General features: G+C 42.0%; 1 protein-coding gene across 2 annotated transcripts in view; it reads left to right on the forward strand.

Annotated features, from left to right (window-relative positions):
• The window catches only part of GAS7 (growth arrest specific 7), a 137,542-nt gene that overhangs the window by 104,506 nt on the left and 10,589 nt on the right, over positions 1-22,447 (forward strand). For both annotated transcript variants that reach the window (XM_048489943.1, XM_048489945.1), the window contains exons 4-8: positions 3,587-3,672; positions 9,121-9,174; positions 14,306-14,395; positions 15,834-15,949; positions 18,764-18,838. In XM_048489943.1, the coding sequence (XP_048345900.1) occupies positions 3,587-3,672; positions 9,121-9,174; positions 14,306-14,395; positions 15,834-15,949; positions 18,764-18,838 (421 nt within the window). The remainder of the gene's footprint in view (positions 1-3,586; positions 3,673-9,120; positions 9,175-14,305; positions 14,396-15,833; positions 15,950-18,763; positions 18,839-22,447) is intronic.

Genomic DNA, 22,447 nt, shown 5'->3' on the forward strand with positions numbered 1-22,447 from the left:
CTCCTGTCTGCATCATGCTGGCAGGGGACGATGGGAACTATAGTCATAACATCTGGAGGGCTGTGAGTTTGACATCTATGGATTAGAACAGTGGTTCTCAAACTGGGGGTCGAACGACCCTTTCACAGGGGTCGCCTAAGACTTTCTGCATCAGTGTTCTCCATCTGTAAAATGGATAAATGCTGGGGTTGGGCGTCACCACAACATGAGGAACTGTATTAATGGGTCGTGGCATTAGGAAGGTTGAGAACCACTGGATTAGAACCTGGGAAACCCAGGTTCAAATCCTCACTCATATCATGGAAGTTTGCTTGAGCCAGTCACATACTCTCAACCCAGACTGTGGCTAGTGTTTGGATGGGAGGTCTCCAAGAAATACCAGGGTCATGACGCAGAGGCAGGCAATGGCAAACCATCTCCAAAAGTCTCTTGATTTGAAAACTGGACAACAACAAAAAATATCCAACTTATTCAAAATATGTATATGCCCCTTTACCCTGAAATAAAGAGTCCCATGTAGGTAAGCTGCCTTAATGTAGTAAAAACTCTGCTCACAGCCTTCCATCCTTCTGAGGCTGGTAAATAAGTACCTAGCTTGCTGGGGGTAAAGTGTAAATGACTGGGAAGGCAGTGGCAAATCACCCCGCAAACAAAGGCCTATTGTGCACGTTTAACATGCCTGAGTTTTAGAAGCAGTCCATTTACTGACATTTCGTGGGCAGCATTTTTCTTCTGTTGTGCACTGCCACATCTTCCCGACACTCCTCTTTATTATGCTGTGGGGCAGGAGTCGCCCATTTGCAGAGTATTCACCTTTTCCTGTCTCAGGTTTGTGCCCTCCCCTGTGATGGGCGGCATGGGGGAAGCACCTCTTTTTTAGAAAATTAGCATGGAAAGATCAATCACAGATCCTAGCAGGTGGGTTTCCCATCGTTTCCTGTATCTGCATACTCCTTCTTCAATCACCCTCCCCCCACCTCTCCAAAGATGTCTTCTTCATGCTTCAATCAGTCTGGTTTAAATGTCATCACACCTCCATTTTGAAGTGTTGACCTTTGTGGTTTCTCCTAAGGTTGGTTTATTATTTCCCGAATATTAAAATATTAAAAATCTCTTTTTTTGTCTTGCATCTGTGCTATCAATAGATTGATAGACTGATGGGATGATAGACTGGTAGGGTGATAGACAGGCAAATGGATAAATAGATCCATATATTGCTTGTGATTGAAACTCAGGTAGTGGAAGCAAGAAAGCATGCTATGGCAAATTTTGCCAGCACACAATCACAATACATGATCTGTGAATAAGTATCTACTGGGCCATCTGCCCTGCAAGGTATGTACTTCCATTTGTCTGTGTGGGAAGGGGGTGGGGCATGGTTCCAGTCATAACTCAGATTTGTCATATGCGGGAACCTCCAGCTGAGGAGGAAGGTCTGGGAAGACAGGATAGGTGACTGGCAGCAGTGGTCCTTGCTTAGGTACCCAAAAGTCTATGGATAGTCACTCGGGAAGTAGAAAACAAAATGAAACGAGACACATGACCTGATCAGGGAAGAGGCCCTTTTTCAGCTGAGCCTTGTGCAATTCACATTCACCTGTTGGTCTGTTGGTAGTCACTTGTGGGTCTAGCATAAATAAATAAAACAAGAAATTCTCTGTCAAACCCCCGCAAACCGGTAAGGGCAGCAAACTGGAGGTTGCAGGGGGAAAATGATGGGATGGGGGCCAGGCAGCAAAATGGGAGGACAGTGGGAAGACAAAAGGCTAGTTGCTTTGGAAGTAGGGAAAAATGAAATGAGAAACATCTGTGTTCCTACACCAAACTCAAATGGGAAAAGGTGGACAGAACAGGACCATGTTGGCTACCCTCAGCCATGCCATGTAAATTTCACATTTGCCAAGCAGAATATTGGTAGTAGTTCACAGTAGTAGCAAAAAAAAAAAAATTAAATGAGAGAATCTATGCTGAACCCCCACAATTGGGTATTGGCAGCAAAATGGAAGTGGCAGGGGAAAGATGATGGGGAGGAGACCAGGTAGCAAAATGGGAGGACAAAAGGGAGGAACTAGTCATTTGTGGGTGGGGAAGAGGGAGGGAGGAACCCCCACCCCACCCGAAGAAGACTTGGTGCAATGTGGTCTACTTCACTTTCCCTGCAAAAGAGGGAAAAAAAGATTGGAGTTTCCCCCAGATTTTCCAAATGCGTGGATTCTCCTTCAAAAATGTGGTGGCTTCAGAACAATTGTGTAATTGAAAATCTAACCCGGAGAATATAATTGAAAGGGCATTTCCATTTGAGACAAGGAGACGTTCCATGCACAATTAGCCAGAGTTTGCCTAGTAAACATGATGTGACATCACCCTGTGGGTCAGTAATGACCCAGTGCTTGCACCTTTACCTTTAAAAAAGAGTACGAATAGGGTTCCCAAGATGGTCAACATTAAGGCATTAAAACATGTAAACCATTAAAACTGCATTTCGAATGTATGTACGTGTCCATCAAGTTGCTTCTGATCTATGGTGACCCTATGAATGAATATCCTCCAAGATGTCCCATCGCTAACAGCCTTGCTTAGAAACTGAAGGCCCTGACTTCCTTGATTGAGTCTTATCAATCTCATATTGGGTCCTCTCCTGCTGCCTTCCACGCTAACTAACATTATTGTCTTTTTCAGTGACTCTTGTCTTCTCATAATATGATAGCTTCAGTTTAGTCATTCTAGCCTCAGTTTAGTAATTTAAAATGTATATATAAATATCTAACAGATCATTAGTTCAGGTTCCAAAAAATGTTTCCAACTCATGGATTAGGCTTGAAACCGGGATGTTAAAACTTGAAGCTCTAATCAGCCTATCATCAATCAAAAAATGGCTTGGCTGCATTCATAACCCACAAGGCCTTCTCCCATTGGTCCTTCAGGATAATTTTCAGTCCAGCTGGCATAAGAAAGTCCAAACCACCATACAACAGATGGGACTCTCCATACAAGCTCTAACAGCAGAATAAAAACTTACAGACATACAAACACCCTGGGAAAAGCATTATAAACCTCCAGCACCATGACTCTTTCTTGGGTTGCTATCTGTCTACCCTTAGATGGCACCTGAAGTAGGGACCTCTGAAAGTGTCTGGAGAGGATGTGCAGATTCATATGTGAGAATGCAATCCTTAAGATATGCTGGCCCCAAGCCATATAAGGCTTTTATGGTCAATACCAGCCCCTTGAACTGATCCTGAAAGCTAATTGTGAGCCAGTGTAGAGGGAAAAAGACAAGTTGTATGGTCCCTGTGACTCAGGTTTCACCTATACTTGTCCCTTTACAGTAAATATTTGCCCCATACCCACTTTTTAAGATCATTGCCTACCTATGTGTACTTATGTGGTTGGTAATGCAGAATGTGTTTCATTCAGACTTCTGAATCTGTAGTGTAGTGGTTTGAATCTGCATTAACACTTGTTGAGGCATGCCGGGTTAAACCTATTTACCCTGACAGAGAGCTGCAGAAGCTGAAAACCCATTTTATTTCTCTATTGAGCTATACCACTTCTTTACCTTAAGCCATGTATCTCTTCTTTACAGTGAACGGATATCACATACCAGGAGCTTTGGTATCTCAACTTGAGCCAAGCCACATGAGTCTTCGCAAAATCAGCAGTGACCCTCAGGTAAGCAGAGAGGATATCCTTGGATGCAGAATGGGGCTTTTCTCTATATTTATATAGAAATATCATCAGTATATACTTCTAATTGGAGGAAGCATTGGAAAACAGTCTCTTCCCACTTCAGGTTTAATTTAATGCTAATTCAGTTTTATAATTATTTTATATCTGAGTCCAAGGTTGTACTATGAAGCTTAAGACTTGTGTATTCCTGAACAGTCTCTTGCTCTCTCTTCATTGCTTTGTTTGGCGTTTTTATATCTGAGAAGTTCTTATTAATTCTGATACGCTTTAAGTATTCTGTAGCTTGGAATTCTACAGTCTACTCAAGAAAGGTAAAAATCTCATTTCATTTAAAGGATTAATTGGAATTAGTTGTTTTTCTATTCACAGTGCCACTGAGCATCCTTTTATGTTATGAAACACTAGAACCAAAGTAGTCTCTGCTTAGGCAATTTTTTAAAAACCCTATAGGATTTTTACAAAATGCCAGCCAAGTCTTGTGGCAGTGAATTCTATATTGTCTTTCATGATTCAAACAATTTCTCCCTGCCCCAGCATGCTTAAATAAAGCTAACAAATAGGGGACTGAGTAAATTTTTTAGATCAGAACTTTAGTCTTTCACCATTGTTTCATTCAATATAGTAATAATAACAAAGGATGCCTTATCTTCTCAGCATTCATGAAGCCTGCATTGGAGTCTGTTGGGTAATGTGGTATGTTTCCTCAGTCCACAAACCAAGGGTCATCCTGACTTGATCTCTGCCAATGGCATTCCTAAACTGTCATCTACAATATTCATTGTAGCTTACGCTCTGTATTTTTAAACATTACTGCAGTGAACTGAAGCCATTGTTTCAGAGCATTGTAGCACATCTAAAAATATAAGCCATATAGAGCCGAATTATGAAGAACCAGTGAATGAATTTAGTGGAGCTTCCACTCAGTCATTCATGCCTGTTGAATAAAATGCAGTTCATTGTTTAAAGTCATAAACTTTGACAAGTTGTTGTTCTCTACATGATAATCATGGATTCACTGAAATCCATCTGTTAATTTCACACCACATGGCTGTTAATTTTATACTGCTTTTCCCTAATTCCCTTAATTTATACACATGAAAATTGGATTAAAAAGCTATATTAACCAGAATGTGTGTGGCTTTTTTTTCCAGAACAATGACGCAAGTGTTCTCTATTTTCTGTACTGTGTTAACAACAACATTCCAAAGTGATGCATTTTGGTACTAAAATGTTCTTAAGAGTTCAACCCGGCTTATTTATTACTTGCATGTGTGAAACATCCATCACAGATCAAATACCACAAACAAAATTTTCATATCAGCTGTTACCATTTCGGCACAATTCGGAAAGTTTGTTCTCAGGGTCATAGGACCTGCCTAGAATAATAGCCATGCAGGTCAGGAAGCTGCAGCAGAGAGGGGGAAGAAGGTATTGCTGTGTTCTTCCACCTCCATCGGTTGAGATCCGGTTTTACAAGAAGCAGGAAAGAGCAATTCTGCCCCTTTCCCCTTCTCACCACAACCTCCTGACCTGCATGGCTCTTACTCAAGGATCAGAAATGGCTGCTGGGGAGTAAGAGGAAGGTTAGGAAGACTGGCAACCGTCAGCACTATCCTAGTGATAAATCATGGGATCCAACCTGCAATTTACTTCAGTTTTATCCAAGGAATTCAGAATAAAGTTTTACAGTCCCGACAAGGTTGTGAAGAGGTTAACGCTAATATCTAGCGACCTTTGAAAAGAGGCCAAGTGAGTTTCCTGGCTGAGTGGGTACTTGAACCAGAACTTCCCACCTCCAAATACAACATACTATCCACTGCTCTACATGGTTTTCATGCTGCCATTACATCGAGCAATATGTATGTATGCATGCTCTTAACAAGCTTCTGAACCCACTCCAAAAATTGAAAAATGTCAGGGACAGGGAGCCAACATGATATAATGCTTACAGGGTTTGACCTTGCAGGGTTGTTGTGAAGACAGAATGGTGAGCTTCACTGAGTCTTCATTGGAAAGAAAGGCAGGGTATAAATGAACTAAATTAATAAATGCCCTTTCACTTAGGCATTATATGCTTACCGTGTTTCCCCGAATATAAGACAGTGTCTTATATTAATTTTTGCTCCCAAAGATGCGCTATGTCTTATTTTCAGGGGATGTCTTATTTTTCTGTGTTCTGTTCATCAGGCATTCTTCCAAACAAAAACTTTGCTATGTCTTACTTTTGGAGGATGCCTTATATTTCACACTTCAGCAAAACCTCTACTATGTCTTATTTTCCGGGGATGTCTTATATTCGGGGAAACAGGGTAGGAGTTGAACAAAATTTGCTGTCCACTAATCCCTTATAGAATCAGCTTATTTGAGAACAATGGTTTTAAAAAGCACTCCTGGGTATTCCTTCTACTTTCCAGCTCAGCTTCCCCAACCCCCACTTCATAGACCCTAAAAGCTGCCACTTGCAGCTAAAAGAACTGGATTCTAATACTCAGCACTGTGTGAATTCTTAATACTATTCAAGCTCTAATGTTCTCTCCTTTCTCAAAAAATAAGACAAATAGAAGAACTTTGGGCCTTTGCCATGTGATACATGTAAGAAATGTCAGTGAGAGAGAATAATGTAGATTCAAAACATGACGTTCTGCTTTGGGCCTCTCCTATCCCTCCCTGTTTTGCCTAACTTCTCTGTGAAGGATGTGACTCTTAGGAAATCGTTCATTCTGCCACGTAATGTTACAGGGGAAGGGAGGTGGAAACACTTAACCTGACACAGCAAAGCTCTCACACGATAACCTTGTTTTTAAGCAGAGAGGCATGTAACTGAAATACCCATATGTGGAAAATCCCAAAATTGCTATTGGTTAAAAACGCTAGATTTGACTGGGGTGTTGTGGGGTTTCTGGGCTGTATGGTTGTGTTCCAGTAGCATTTTCTCCTGATGTTTTGCCTGCATCTGTGGCTGGCATCTTGAGAGGACATGAAGATGCCAGATTTGACTGTCATGTAGTCACTCCAGAATTGTAACTCCTCCAGGACTTTTCATCTAGATTCCATCGCTTCTAAAAATGATTATGTGGATGGGACTTGGCAGCAGGAGTCACCGGAAGAGATGAACCCCTGCGACCATTGCCCTTTAGGTTGAGAAGGCACTTCATTGATAAGGTTCTGCCTTTCCAAATAGCTCACAAGGATGTGGGCCCAGGCTAGTGGGTGAATGTGTGAGGGAGTCGGCTTTCCACTCTTTGCTTTCTCATTAAGGTTTATAATGTTTCTCCTGTGATGTGCAGACATCTCACTTGCTCCAACTACTTTCCCTGCAGACGGTTGTGGAATGAGTCGCCCTTGTCCCTGGTGCTCAGTGTTGATACTGCTCTGGATGAAATTGTAGCAAGGGTTGGGATTGCTGTTCTTTTCCAACCTATAGGAGGGAAAGCTCAACAGGCATATTTTGTTATCTTAGAATTTATGATTTTGTCTTTGAAACTCATGTTCATAGTTGGCTGCTTCATGAGATGATGGGCAAAAGATCATTCATTCATCCATTCATCCATTCATTGGATTTCATAGAATGCCTCATCCCCAAAGGGCTCTAGGCGGTTTACAGCAACAACATCCTTAATCAATAATTAAAAAACAATTAAACCCTTAAAATTAAGTAGCAGCGTACCAATCTCTGAAACAGACAGCTTAAAAATCCCATGGTAATGGCGCCCGTTCCTAAGGTCAGGAGGGGGCGGCAATGCCAAAAGATGAAAAAGGCATTGCTGAAGATGGCGAAATATGGCAGGGACCTCACAAGGGGGCAGTCAATCTGTGGCCAGCCTCTCCAAAGGCCTTGTGGAACAACTCAATTTAAATGTGAAGACACCAAGATTCAGCTTAATATGACATATCGGAAGCATGAGGCTGGGTAACCCAAAGAAGGCAGTATTCCCTCCTAGTATGGTCAGAAGAAAACCACCTTGTAAATTTAAATTGTAGCTGAACAGGGTTAAGTTGCAAGACCTGACTAGACAAGATAGGGGGGGGGGGGTTCTGCTACCTAGCAGTCCAATGAATATGAAAGTGCACTTCATGGATGAGGAGCAGGAGGAATTCCGCTTTATATTTTCTTTGAGGATAAGGCTCATAGAAGAACCACAAAACAATGTCTTTTTGAAGAGAATGATTAGAGATTGGAGTTCCTGATGGCATAGTCTTCTCTCCTGGAAGTGGAGGACAGTTTGCATTTTATTGCTATACAAAGTCTATCCTTAGCACCATTTAAAACAAGGGTAAATTAATCAGCCTAATGCCTCCCACCCAATAGCTCCATCAGTCATATTGGGCTGAGGGATAACAGAGAGGGAAGGGAGGCCAGAAAGACGGAAAACAGTTGCTGTCCTCAGCCATGATGGAACAGCTCTGTCTTGCCAGCCTTGCAAAACTGTGTTAAATCCTTCAAGGCCCTGGTCTCCATTGACATAATGTTCTACCAAGCTGGGGTCAGTCAAGCATGCTTATTATATATGTGGGATTCTTCAAAAGAAAGATAGCTGGACTCTATTCTTGAAGTGCCTTTTATTGCTGTATTTACTGCTATGCAGCGTGGTATGCATATATCTTGGTGTGCTGTGACTTGCATTGTGATAAGAACTACAAACTCCTCCAAAATAAGCATGCTACACTGAAAGATGGAGTAGAAAATGTTCTCTCAGGCTGTTGTTTTTGCACAGTTGCTATGGACGAGAGACAGGATAACCTCTCAGTGTACACATTTAGATCAGGAGTAAAACCTTGGCAAAATGCTACACTGTGCTTTTTGACCTCGGTTATTCCATTGCTATCATTCTAATAAAGACGTCTGTTTGCACTGCATTCCCTAATTGGGAGATGGAATTGGGAGGGAGGTGGAGGTTCACCTGCAGTGTGTTGTCAACATCACTGCAGAGAGCAAACGTGTTGGAAACATTCTCCTTGATGTTTGTGTCCAGGCTTTTGAAGCAGGGTGTTCAGTGGGAAGCATGCAGATGTAATCTAAACCTACAGCCGAGGAAACTTCCGCATGCAATGCTAAATGTAAAGTAGAAATGGAGTTTTCAATAACTATTCACTAAAAAGCCTGCTCCAGAGTTAGCATGCAGCTGAAGGGTTAATTCCTAAGCTAAGCACTGATTGGAAGGGGAGGTGTCACCATGTTTCGGTTGAATTATCTTGCTGTACATAGCTCGTGTGCTGCTTCGTGAGCACCGTGCAGGAGTCTCTTGTGCAAGAGTTCAGCTGTCACTCCTGTGACACCTCTGGACATGGGAAGAAGCTAAGCTAGCAGGCAAAGCGGAAGAAGAATCTGCTCAGATTTAACTTGCATGCTGCACTGAATCCCCCCTCAAGATACATACTATGTCGGATGTGGAGTGCAGTTTTGATGATGCCTCTTGCCTCTCTCCTCAGAGTCCTGGGTCCCCATCACCTACCCGAAAGCAGAATAAGGAGACCACCTTCACGGTAAGCAGAATCCCACAGTGATGATCACTATTCTGGTTGCTATGGTGATCCAGTCACAAGAACAAGTAGCATTGCAGGGCAGGAGAGCAGAATGGGGGGAAATCCGTGTGCAGGGGTCTGCCTCATGTTTTCCAGATGTAAACACGGTGCTTGCCTTCTACAGCAATAGCTGCCATGAAGCCATTTTAAAAGCCTGAAGCCAGCAAAGAGCTGTTTCAGAGAGACAGGAGAGAAATGTCAGAATGTGAGAGGGTGGGAGGCATTTTTTTTCTGCTGTGATTTTTAAAATTACACTTGCAGCAGTGTTTCTTTTTGTTCAGAGTTGCTTCTGGGTCGCTCAAGCAATTAAAAGCCAGTGGAGTCATTTCAAGAATGGAGTGTTCCTGTGGGCAGTGTACACAGTGATAAAAGTTGAGACCAAGGTTTTGTATAACATCCCTTTGAAGGTTTGATTTCCTTTATAGCGTTGCCTCAGAACTGAAGGGAAAGCTGTTCCCTAGTAATAATTTTGAAAAGCTGCCCCATGAAGTTGCCTTTGACTTAAGTTGCTAAGATGTTAGTTGTTTCTCAGTAGGACAAGATGGGATGTAAAGATTTTGAATTCTGGCAGACCGCTAGATTCTCTCATTAAGCCTCAATGTTTCCCTCCCCACCATTATTGCTCAGAAACTTGGCCTGGTTAGATCAGTCATCTGGGCCCCACAGTTAACCAAAGATTTGATTACAATGTTTTAAGAAAGAGGAAACATTTCCCTGTGGAAGGGTGAGATTTGCTCTTTTGCTAGCTACAACAGTGGAAAGGAATTTGTTGAAACAACATGACATAACTCAGCATGAACTGAAACACAGGGAAGGAAAGCATCAGGGGACTCTAATATGATGAAGTGACGATTCGTGTGTGTTCTTTCTGTGACAGGATTAATGCCTGGTGCTTCGTTCCATTCACTCCCCCCCCCCCCTTTCCGGTTCGATGTGTTATTCTCACATCTTCAGTGTTTTGCACTTGGTATTTGATAAGAACTTACACTGTGGCTATGGATTTTGGACTGGGATATGAACATGCAGCAATTGGGTGGTATCGTGGTGATCTTATTCACGGATCATAGATCTCTGTGTTTTGCTGTGGAATTATGAACTTCAACCATAATGCACTTTCTTATTGCTTATACTGAGCTGCAAGAGATGTAAAGCAGGAGCCCCAAATCTCTCAAAGGGCTTTCGACTCACTGTCAGCTCCTTTCCCTCCCTAATTCACCCCTTCAGCATGTAAACAACTTCTAGGTTGAACTGAGCTCAGGAGCTGTTAGCCCAGAACAGCTGATTGTGTAAGGAGGTCCCAGCTGTGAGGGTAAACCAGTTCACTCAGAGATAGCCAAAGAAATAGAAGTGGAAGCCCTGTCAGTTTTCAGTGTTTTCTGGATACCACCCAATTGTTGTAAATGCAGTAACAGCATAAAGGGTCAGATAAGTTCAGGGTGTTTGTCTTGTGCACATTTACATTACAACTGCATGGCCCTGTCAGAAAAGTCATCAAGGTTGGAGTAATACACAGCTATAATAATGGTTGAATCAGCCTCCCAGTTGGGTGAGTTGGTTCTTGTACCAACTATTTTACCTGTTCAGGGGTCTGTGACAATGGCACAATCACTTCTCACCAGTTGGGTAAGTTGGTTCTTGTACCAACTATTTTACCTGTTCAGGGGTCTGTGACAATGGCACAATCACTTCTCATATGATCCTGCTGACCTAAGTGGTAAGCTGATTCAGATGTAGTGACCTGATCATACAAAGTGATTTTTAGCAGAGACATACAGCTGGTGTCAGTACAATGTAATTATCCCTACAAGACAGAACAGATCAGCTTCTCAGCACCACGAACACGTTCTCACCCGCTGTTTCCCTCAAACTCAAGACTGCTTTTGAAAACTCACAATTCTGATGGATGTGTCGGATTCATATCTCTTGAAAGATGTTGTGTCAGTGGTCCTTTGAAATTCAGAAGAGCATGAGAATTGCTAGAGAATTTCAAGGGCCTTTTCAATTACTGTGTTTTTTTACTCATGGGAGATAGGTAGCAGATACTATCACATTAAACAGAATACAAAAGATTTCCTCTTGCAAACATTTTCTGGTTTTTTTGGGGGGGAGGGGAAGTCATGACTCCCCTTCACTTAAATGACTAAATTTAGTCTCTATTGCCTTCCCTTGAAATGATATGGTGTTTTTTCCTGATATCTCTGGAAAAGAAGGAATTATAGAGTTGGGTTTTTTTTTAAAAAAAGTCAGAAAATCTGCTACACCTACTAGTATATCAATATAATGATATTCTAGTGCCAGTTCAAAATAAAAGTCTCATTGGTGGCAGGGAGAAAAAATGGCACCCTTCATGTACCAACAAGTGTTAATTTCACTACTGTAGCCAAAACAATTCAATCTTTCTAGATGCTGCATGTCAAACTGGTAGACTTGGAAGACCACTGGTGTTGGATATAGCTCTCAACACAGTAGGGCAAGATTAAGTGACTTCTTTTGTTAGCTTGTCTGGTCTGATCCTGTGCTGAGGCTGAATAAAACGTTCGTTCTTTGATACTGCCATTCCAGTTTCAAGTGTGTTCACACTCTCCCTTACTGTTACCAACCCCCCCACCACCACCACACACACACTCAACATGATGGCAAGCAGTTCTAGTGTCCTCCATTAGCATTATTTGCAGAATATTCATTTTTCTGTTGTGGCATTTGTCAGACTTTGTGAAGACAATAGTGTTTCGGAGATTCAGTTCTGTAGAGCATTCTCGCCTGCTGGAATACATTCTTTTATATTTGTGACTTTCCTGGGTCTCGGCTCAATCTGATTTTGCATGTTTCTATAATGCTTTAAGTGATACTGTGGAAAAGTCTAAATCCACCAGCATGGGCAGTGCAAATTGCAACAGAATTGTGTACATTTTTAGTGTGACTCTTGCCAGCGCCTGTCGATCAACACCATTACAAAAAACATACTCTCTTCTTTTTCACATAAATTGATTTTATTTTTCCCCCTTTGGCAAGTTTTTTTCTGTTCTAGCACAAAAGGAGATCTCTATTTGAAAATAAGGCTCCACCTCTTTCCCAGCTGAAGGGATAGTATGTGTTTGAAATAAGACTTCCACTCACTCATGTTCCATTTCTGTGCTTATCAAGCTGCTGCAATAAGATATCCTGTTGTATTGTTAAATAGATTATCACTTCAGTTGTGCCACAGAAGAAACTATCTGTGCATTTATTCATTTATTTTGCTTAATATAGATACAGTGTGCAAGCATGCCCCAGTTCTCTTGTAGATTGGCAGATTAAAACAATTGTTCTGAACAATTTGTTTATCGCGCACCCCCCCCCCCCCGCTTTCCTTATCGTTATTAGGTGATATCTCAAGCTGTCTCTACAGCTTCTTCAGAAACCCCTCTGTTTTCCCAGAAGGGTACCAGCAACAACAGAGTCATGTCAATAGACTTTTTTGATTGCTCTCTCATTTTGGAAGGTCTCCAATCTCGTCAGATTTTGGAGGCTAAGGAGGGGTGACCCTGGTTAGTATTTTTGTGGGAGACCACAAAACAAGGATTTGCAGTTGTCGTGCAGAGGCAGGCAATGGCTAACCACCTCTGTTCACTAGCTCACACCTTCTAATCCAGGGGTCTGCAACCTGTGGCTCTCCAGATGTTCATGGACTACAATTCCCATCAGCCCCTGCCACAGGTTGCAGACCCCTGTTCTAATCTGTCTTAACAGTGTTGAAGTGGTGAACTGTTTAGAATTTTAGGACATGCACTTCGATATGTTTCTGCTGGTCCTGAGATGAAGGAATTCGGTAGATTGGAAATTAAATAAATGCTTCCTGATGGGCATTGTGAATTCAACTATTCAGTCAACGAAGGCTTCAAAAGTGCTGCTGTTTTGGGTAATACTTTAGAGGAAATAGGTACAAAAACGCAGCATCCACACTACTTGAGGACCGCCATGTGAATAACAACATTCTTTCAAGGAAGTCACTTACCTTTAGAGATGTTCATGACACCCACATGTATGAAGTGGTGCTTGGGCATTCTGCATATATTGTGTTTGGGCAGTTAAGTGTGGGTTTATATATGTTAGCTTCCAGACTGAGGTTGCTTTTGTGTGCTCTGTCAGCCTCTAGAATTCAGTGTTTTTGGACTGAATGTGCACTGCAGAGAGATTTATTGCTTTCAGATTAGTGATTCTGGAGCTTCGCAGATTGATGGCTTCCAGTTGTTTTCAATAGCAGGAATGTGGTTTAACAGAGCAGAATGTAGGGAAGTGAAGGGTATCCTGAATTCAAAAAGGCCCAGGACAGCAGGCACTTGAGCCAATGTTCATTACTCATCAGATACTCTCTCACCATTAAGTCCATTATCTTCACTAATGTTTGTGCAAGTGATTTTTCCCGTTGTGAGATCTCATTGTCTCCCTGAAGTGTCCGTGTTGTGCAAATACAAAAAGCGTTGTCTAGAGTTGCCACCATATTTCAACAGAGGGAAAATTTCAAGATGACTTATAAAGGGAAGCAAAATGTTGGGATTAGTGAGTTTTCAAAGTAGAGGGTGAATAGAATAGACTATCTCCACGCCGACACAGAATTTCGAGATGAATTTGGAGCCCCATACTGCGCCTAACTCTTTTGTTACCTTGAACCAATTTTGTTCATAAAATGTTCTTTACCACACACAAATGTTGTTGTATTTACAATTTCTCTCAAAGGGTAGGAGGGTATTAGCTACTTCCCTCAGGCAGCAATGAAAAAGAGGTTTGGTTGTGAAGTTTCTCGAGTTCTGTGTATCCTTGGTTTTGTCCATCAAATAATAAAGCAATCGTATTTACAGGGTACGATGATCAGAACTGCTTGCTTGCTTGGGGCCTGTAACCTAGATGTTGGAATGACTTTCTGCCAAGGAACCTTTCCATCTGTGTCCTGTAACACCACCTGGCTAGAAAGAGCATTGCATTCAGCAATCATATATGTCTGCTATAAGGCAGTTATGCAGATTTCTGCTTGTGTGTCATCCACTTATTAATGTTTTCAAGCTGCTTTGTGAATCCAGCATTTTCCTCTTCTTTTTATTTTACCCCCTCCCAGATAAACTGTGTAACATTTCCCTACGCTGACGCAGTGCCAGAGCAGCAGTTGCTGAAACCTTCCGAATGGAGCTACTGCGATTATTTCTGGGTAAGTGAGCAGTCACCCATATGCTATTTATTGCCATAGTTGGGCTTGATGCAGGACATAACATATTGGTAGCAAATGTGTTAAAATCCAAGATTGGAGGGTGCTCTTAAGATGTTATGAAAGTTATTTTCTTCAGCCACAACCTAATTCCAATTCAGCTGCTCATGTAAACATGTAGATTCAGTGGCCGTTTCTCTGGGACCCTTTGGGATTTGGAACTCCCTTTCACCCTCTATCCTTACTATCAGCAGGGAAAGGGGAAATAACCCTTTAAAGAAGAAGAAGAAGAGTTGGATTTATATCCCCCCCTTTCTCTCCTGTAGTAGAGTCAAAGGGGCTTACAAACTCTTTCCCCTCCCCCCCTCACAACAAACACCCTGTGAGGTAGGTGGGGCTGAGAGAGCTCTGAAGAACTGTTACTAGCCCAAAGTCACCCAGCTGGTGTGTGTTGGAGTGCACAAGCTAATCCGAATTTCCCAGATAAGCCTCCACAGCTCAGGCAGCAGAGCAGGGAATCAAACCTGGTTCCTTCAGATTAGAGTACACCTGCTCTTAACCACTATGCCACTTCTGCTCCTAAAATGGAGTAAAAAATTTAAAATGTCTAAAATGTTTTAAATGGACTAAAATGTTTTTTAAAATGATGGCATGTAGCTGATTGGTGGTGGAGAAAGTGTTCCCCTCAGCCATTCCCCTTTAAACTAGAGAAAAATGGACTCTAGTCCATTTTTATTACAAGTCATGCTCAGAAAAAACACACACACTACATTAACACTTCTTTTAATCCCAGGGCTGCCCATGTGGAAAATCCCCATGTGAAAGCAGCCCAACAAACATTTTGAGCATTCTTGACTACTTTGGTTTGCTTTAAGTAGTAGGCTGAGTACTTGGTGGAAATGGTCTGGCTAAACCTTATTTTGGTGTCTTTTTATGTTGTTTTCATTATTGTTTTTAAAATGTTGGATTGTACACTTCCTCGAGCTTCTGTAAAGACAAGGGGAGGCTAAACAAGGGAATTCCCTTCAATTTCAAACTTAGTGATCCCTTTAAAGGACTGCGATGTTGGGAAGGCATGTGCGCTTCTCACTCTAAGTAAGCTTACTAGTAATTTGTTCCACTAGAATCTAGGTCAAAATTATTTCAGTGCCAGTTGGAAAAATAATGGCTAGTGCTGACCTCATCTTTCCTACAAACTTACGGCTGTTTCCCCTATATATTATAAAGTCACCTGCTGCTTCGTTATCCGTTCTATGTGAACCACAGTGACCTCTAGTGGCTGTAATATGCTGTTTCTTAGGAATAGTGCCTCAAAAATGGTTTGTAAATAACTCATTTAGAATGTGTTGAAGGCTTCTTATACCATAGCCTAAATGGTCCAGTGCATCGGCTAATTCTTTTTGTGTGTGTAGGGTATATCCTAATTCTGTGTTTCCTGCAGGCTGATAAAAAGGATCCCCAAGGGAACAGTACAATCTCAGGATTTGAAATTCTTCTACAGAAACAACTGAAAGGGAAACAAATGCAGAAAGAAATGGCAGAGTTTATCCGTGAAAGGTATCTGAGAAGCTCAGTACTGGGACAAATTAATTGCTTGTGTTTCATTGATTAATTGTTTCCATAACTCAGGCTCCTGCTTGACTAATCCATTAGGTGTGCTTCCTCTTACGCACACCCAGTCTTGAAATATTGGCCAGCTAAATGCTGACTTACTTTGCTCTGGCCTTGCTGCCAACACTTCTTCTCACGCTCACATCCCAGCCAGGTTTCATCACTGTGGAGACAGGGGGGAATACAGCAATATGAGTTACAACAGATCCGAAAGGTTTTATAGTCAGCCTTCTGCAACTGCAAAGTTTTGAGAAGAAATCAGTATTTGCAAACCGGTTTGGGCTTCTAAAATTCTAAGCTTCAGAATAATTAAATGTCTCGGTTTTTAGTCCTCAAGGTTTTGAGTGAAATTCGAAGTGCCAGATGACATCAACATAGAACTCCCCTGGTTCTTATGAGAGTGCTTCTAACCCGGAAATGCCATTTTCTCCTCATTTTCAGACATGTAGCTCTGCTCTATCCTTTATACTTGGGTTTGTGCCACCCATCGCAATGCCAAATACCAAATTCTCATTTGAGTGTAGAGCATACGAATTAGATGAGAATGTGACAAAGGTCCTTGGGCTCCCACTCTGCCTCCTTTTACCTCTTGTGTTCTTCTCAAACTAGAAGTCTTCCTGATTGTTGTGTTGCCTGAAACAGGTGCTTTTTTAGATTCCTGATTTATAGGACCAAAACATGCTGCAGTTTCTTAAACCCACTGAGTGTGAGGCTGGCTGATTCTTGTGATGAGCAAACCATTTTTAATGATGTCTGAAGGTGTGTTTATGCACTATAAGATGACTTTTGGTTATTGCTGATATGCTTCTAAATTTAATGACAGCTTTTGGATTTCATTCTCCCATCTTAGGGTGGTAGAATTTAAAAATGGTTGCACTTTAGCATGTATTTAAGTTTTTCAGCTTCTTTGGTGCAAAAGCAGTCCATGTAATTAGTAAGGACCAATTTTAATCCACTGTGTTTCTACAGGATCACAGATCCCCTTGAATTCACTGGACTTCCAATGAGTATCTTCTGCTCAGTGATTCCGGCATTTAAAAAACAAAACAAAAAAACCTTTCCTCACCCCACTCTGCCCTTCCTTTTTCCATGACTACAGCTCTGCTGGAACATAGTTTGAATAACTTAAAATATCTGCAGGACATGAAAGGCTAAGGAAAGAGAGAGAAAGATAAACAGCTATTATTTATAGCTGCTTATTATTTAGAACAATCCATAGAAGAGCAAGGACATTGTTATAAATAGCTATCTAAATAATAATAATAGGCGGGAGATTTGCTTCTTTCGAACTTGTAATGGTTCTGGAATGCTGTGTTCTAGGAGTAAACTTTGCCTGCCTGCCCAGAGGAAAGTGAAAGCATCGTAGCCGTTCCCTCACTGTAATTACGTAACAGTGAATAAATAGAAGAATGGAAGCTGCTAATTATAATGACACTGGAACGTCTGCACAGTTCTTGAGCACAGTAGTGGTCTTCTTGACATATTCTGGCTAATTACGAATATTTGTGGAGTTATAGTTTTTTCCCATTTTGCATTTTGGTGTAAACTAGTTTGATCCTAGGGAAGACACTGTATAACTTTTTTAAACTGTAAAAATAAATGGTGCTGAGGCAGTCTGTGACACTTGTACCAGAACTGTGCCCTCCAAATTTTGCTCTGCTTCCCAGTTAAATGGAAGTGTGTAAGTGTACAAATTATCCCAGTTCCAGAACTTTTTTAAAATTTTGGCCTAAACTGGTCCTGCCAGCTTTTCTATTGGTGAAAGTGTGCAGGATCCCTTTTGTATACCGTAAAGACTGTGGGGGGGGGGGGGGACTTGTGGGGCGGGGGAGCTATACAAGGCAGAGGCTGAAGCAAGGTGAGGTATAAAGTGAGAATGAGCAGAAAAAACAGTAGGATCTAGCCCACCCCTGTCTATTTTTCTGTCAGTTTTCTCCTAAAGCACATTCACAAACATGTCATTTCATATATTAGCTCATCATGAACTAGAGTGCCTATAAATGGGCTTTGTGTTCCCAGTATATTTCCAAAACAAATTATTATACTTATGGCTGGATGAAACTGTGGACTCAGTGTTAGCTTAGTAGAATCTGTTAGGTTAGGTAGAACAGTGATGAATCATAGAATGTTTCAGTATGGGGACAAGGAACAGAAGAGAAGGTGGGGAACCAAAGTAGGCCTCCGTTTCTCCATTCAGAGGTGCTATCACAAAAAAACTATTTGGCCTAAGAAGAGCTGTGAAGATCAATCAAACCGTGTTCTGATTTCTAGTAAGTATTGAGTAAAGTCGTGCTTCCACTTGGTTCTAGCAGAGGATTTTAGAGAGTGGACATGGTGGGATTTTTACCACTTCCCCTCCAATGTGTGTCTACTCCTGGGGAACTCTTTTCAACCAGTACCAGTATTTTGAGCTGCATCAGGACAGGCGAAGTGAGAAAGCCCATTGTCCATTGAAAACAAACAACACCCTTCTCAATCCAACTCATGTTACTTCACTTGTCAGAAACACTGTTGCTTTATGGGTAGCAGATAAACAATCTATTGTTTATGTTACCTCAAATATATTGGGTTGGGGTGCCAGTCACAAGTACTAACCTGCTTTGCTTGGCAAGAAAATTAAATTGCCAACAAATTTTTACTGGTGAAATTGCAGGGAATAAAAAGATCTATTCCTAAGGGATGCTTTTCTGGATATGCTATCATCACCGGTTACGAGAAACTGCTTTTCTGAATGAGCAATTTCTGTTTCATCACTTCCAGGATAAAAATTGAAGAAGAATATGCCAAAAACTTGTCTAAACTATCTCAGAACTCTTTGGCTTCTCTGGAGGAAGGGTGAGTGTGTATCCTTGTAATTATGACAGCCCATAGATCCTCTCATGGTACAAAGCATGTCCGTTTATGTAGAAATCATTTTCTGTCTTCTTTCACTTCTGTTTCTGAAGAGCCTTCCTGTTGGTTTAATCCCTTGGAAATCTGTGCAAAAAAGAACTTGGTTGCTATGGAATATTATTTGACTGGTTGAGGATGCTGGTGGGTTTTCTGGGCTGTGTGGCCGTGATCTGCTGGATCTTGTTCCTAATGTTTCACCTGTCCTGGTATCTTCAGAGGTGTATCACAAAGGGAAGTCTGTTACACACTGTGTCCACTGTGTCTGTTACACACTTTGTCTGCTACACATTGTGTAACAGCCTTCCCTCTGTGATACACCTCTGAAGATGCCAGCCAAGATGCAGGTGAAACATTAGGAACAAGATCCACCAGACCACGGTCACACAGCCTGGAAAACCCACCAGAACCAGTTGAATCCGGCTGTGAAAGCCTTCAACAATGCTGGACAATGTTGCTGTGAAACAATGTGTTGTATGATGTCTTTGGCTTTCCAATGAAAGTAGCTCGCAGCAGAAAAAATTTAGACCAGGAAGGGCATTTCCTCAACAGCTCTAAAAAGAAAATAATGCTGCCAAGCCAAAAAAAACACCCCAAAGTGAAACAGGGTGAGAGTCTCTAGCAACTCCACAAAATAGAATGCCTGCTTCCACCCGAGCATTTTGTTCCAGTTTATTGTGAAGGGGTGTACCCTTCCCCTTGTATGTCTGCAACAACAACAACAAAAACCTAGATACCTACTGGTTTAATGAACGATGGGAATCCAAAGAAACCAGTAGATAGACTGTTATAATTGTACTGTGCACTAAACAGTTCCCTATTTTGAAAAGAAGGAAAGCCCACCAGTGGCAGGCAGGCAGCGCAAAGGCAAGAAGGGCTCAGGGGAGACTGCTGTGTGAACATTCCACGGCTGCTGTGAATCCTGCTGCAGCCGCAGTGGCCGTGAAAGCTATCGGGAGCTTTCCTCTCCACATGGAAGCAGCCAAAGAATTCCAAGAAGGCTTTGAAGCCTCTTCCCATGATCTGCTGGTGCAGTGCAGTGGCTCAGATGTTAAACTAGGATCTGATCCTTTCTGAGCCATGAAGCTGGCAAGTGACCTTGGGCCAGTCACGCTTTCTGAGCCTCACCTTCCTCACAGGATGGTTGTGAGGATAATCACATGCGCAGCTGTGAGCTTCTTGAGGAAAGGCAGAAGAAAAATGTAAAATGCCAGTGTTAAGACCCCATCCGCATGGGCCAATAAACTCGGGGTAACAACAGGATAAAACCCGTTTTTTTGGGGGGGGGGGACTTCACACAGTTCCTGCCCCAACATGACTCCACCCTCTGTTTCCCCCTGTCCAAAATGGGTTGTTCAAGAATCGTGCTATCCGTGATTCTTTGGTGTTAATGCGGGTTGCAGCCGCTGGTGAGCCAACAGCTCCCCCGAAAAGCACATTACTTGGCCACGCTTCCCTTTTTCCCCAGTCTTCGCCTCTCTGCTGCAAAGCTACACAGGGTCACAGCGGCGGCAGCATGGCTGTGGAGGTCCATGGCTCCTTGGTTCCATAACTGCGCAGCGGAGGAAATGGGGGGGAACGCACCTCCATGCAAAGGCGCGATGGTAACCCACATTGCCTCCATGGGTTCCATTCAATGCCTTCATAGAGGCATGCAAATGCCCTGGCGCCAACATGGGTTGCTTTCCACCGGCTGCAACCCACTGTACTTTGCCTGTGCGGAAGGGGCCTTAGAGAAGCTTGGAGAAATATTGCCAAGTTAGAAGCATTGCCTCCAAACAACTGCTTTTTGCTTGGTCAACATTGCCTCCCTATCTAACTGCTCAAGCAGAAGTAGTCTAAAAGTAGATCAGGGTGGCGATTCTGCAGACCCAACAGATGACTCTTGCAGAGCAAACAGATGCCACCCCAAACGCCTCTGGGGTGTGCACTCCTTTAGTTACCTCTGTCGTCAATCCACTTACAGGAACTTAGACCACACCTTGATCCTGTTAAAATGAAAGGAGCCATCTCATGAAAGAAGAAATCTGGTTTTTTTATGGTTGGATATGTTGCATCATCATGTGTTGCAACCAATTGGCAGAAGAGATGACACTGTTTTGGAGTAGGAGGCTGGCGCCAATTAACTGATAAGGACCAAGGCCTTGAGTAGGCAAGATCCACCTAGTTCCAGAGGCCTTCCATTTGCACACCTGCCTCAGAAGGTGAAAATATGATAAAACCTTTCTCCTCAATATGATTGGTCTGCAGCCATTGCTGCAGCTATCCAGCACTGTCACACCTACCAGGGTTTTTTTTAATTTGGCCGTATATCTACAAAGCAATTAGCAGGTCTAAGGATTCATTTGTTTCACTAATATCGCAATAAAAATTGCACTAAACGCAAAAATGCTATTTCAGCATCAAACAAATATCTGCAATTGTTCTTAATAATGTCTCAGGTACCTGAATGTAAAGGAGGATGCTCATTTAAGTTTATTGTAATTGACATTTGAAAGATTGGAACTGATTTGTTTATTGGTACATAAAGTTGTTTATGTCAATGAAAATGTCTTAATAATTGGGACAAAAATTGAATAGATTTGTTTGGATATTGAAAAGCAATGTCACTTTAAGACATTTTTGTGAGTAAGCCATTCAGGGCAATTTTTGTTGTGATATTAGACAGTCTGGTGCACTACTGTCCTACCTAGTTGGATAATGGCGGATTAACTTCTGTTCCATGCTGAGAAAAGAAAAGTGTGTGGAAAGGCAGGTGAACCTCCTGTGTCATTCTGCATACCCTCTAATATATGTTTGTAAGGATGTCTATGAATGAGTTGTGACAGGTGCCTGCAGACCAGAGACTGGCAGCCATTTGGTCCAGGTGCCAAAAACCTATTAAGATGTTGGTGTGCCTGTGAGAAAATTGCAGGAGGTGAAGGAGTGTGTTGATGGTTGTGTTTGGGCAGACACGCATGGAGCAAGTGTGCTCCAGAAGTGCTGCCAGGATCTCAGACTTTGGAGTGTGCAGATCCAAGAGTCATAAGCCATGCGGATTGCTTTCTCCTACATCCCTGGACCCAGCAGTTCTGCTAGGGTTGCTTGGACAGACTCTGGCCAAGCAAAGTGTGATGAGAAATTGTTGGTGAAATCTCTGGCTTTTTTGAACTCAGTTCACAAATTAGGCTTCATTTCACTGTAAGGTACATCTTACCAAAAAGTGGCCCTTTATCTGCAAAATGTGTTACCACAAAGTGCCTTTTGTCTAGAAAATTCTGTCATTTCAGAAATCATTAGTTTTGCTTTACTGAGTAATTGCAAACAAGAATGCCTGTACAAATATTGGTGTTTTCTTGCCGACGAATGGTAATTTTAATTCTAAACAGCAGTAGGGAATTTTGAATGTGCAGTTTGTAAGTTCCATAGTGGGTGGAAAATGAGATTTCTTGGGAGAGACCCATGATTATCTCATCTATGAATGTGAAAATGAATTTGATCCTAGAGAGAAAAATTAAGTAATTAATGTAAAGTGTTGTGTTTTGACTCCTCACTCATTTCTCTCCATTATATGCT

Source organism: Sphaerodactylus townsendi, linkage group LG03, assembly GCF_021028975.2.
Source record: "Sphaerodactylus townsendi isolate TG3544 linkage group LG03, MPM_Stown_v2.3, whole genome shotgun sequence".
In the NCBI taxonomy this organism is placed as follows: Eukaryota; Metazoa; Chordata; class Lepidosauria; order Squamata; family Sphaerodactylidae; genus Sphaerodactylus; species Sphaerodactylus townsendi.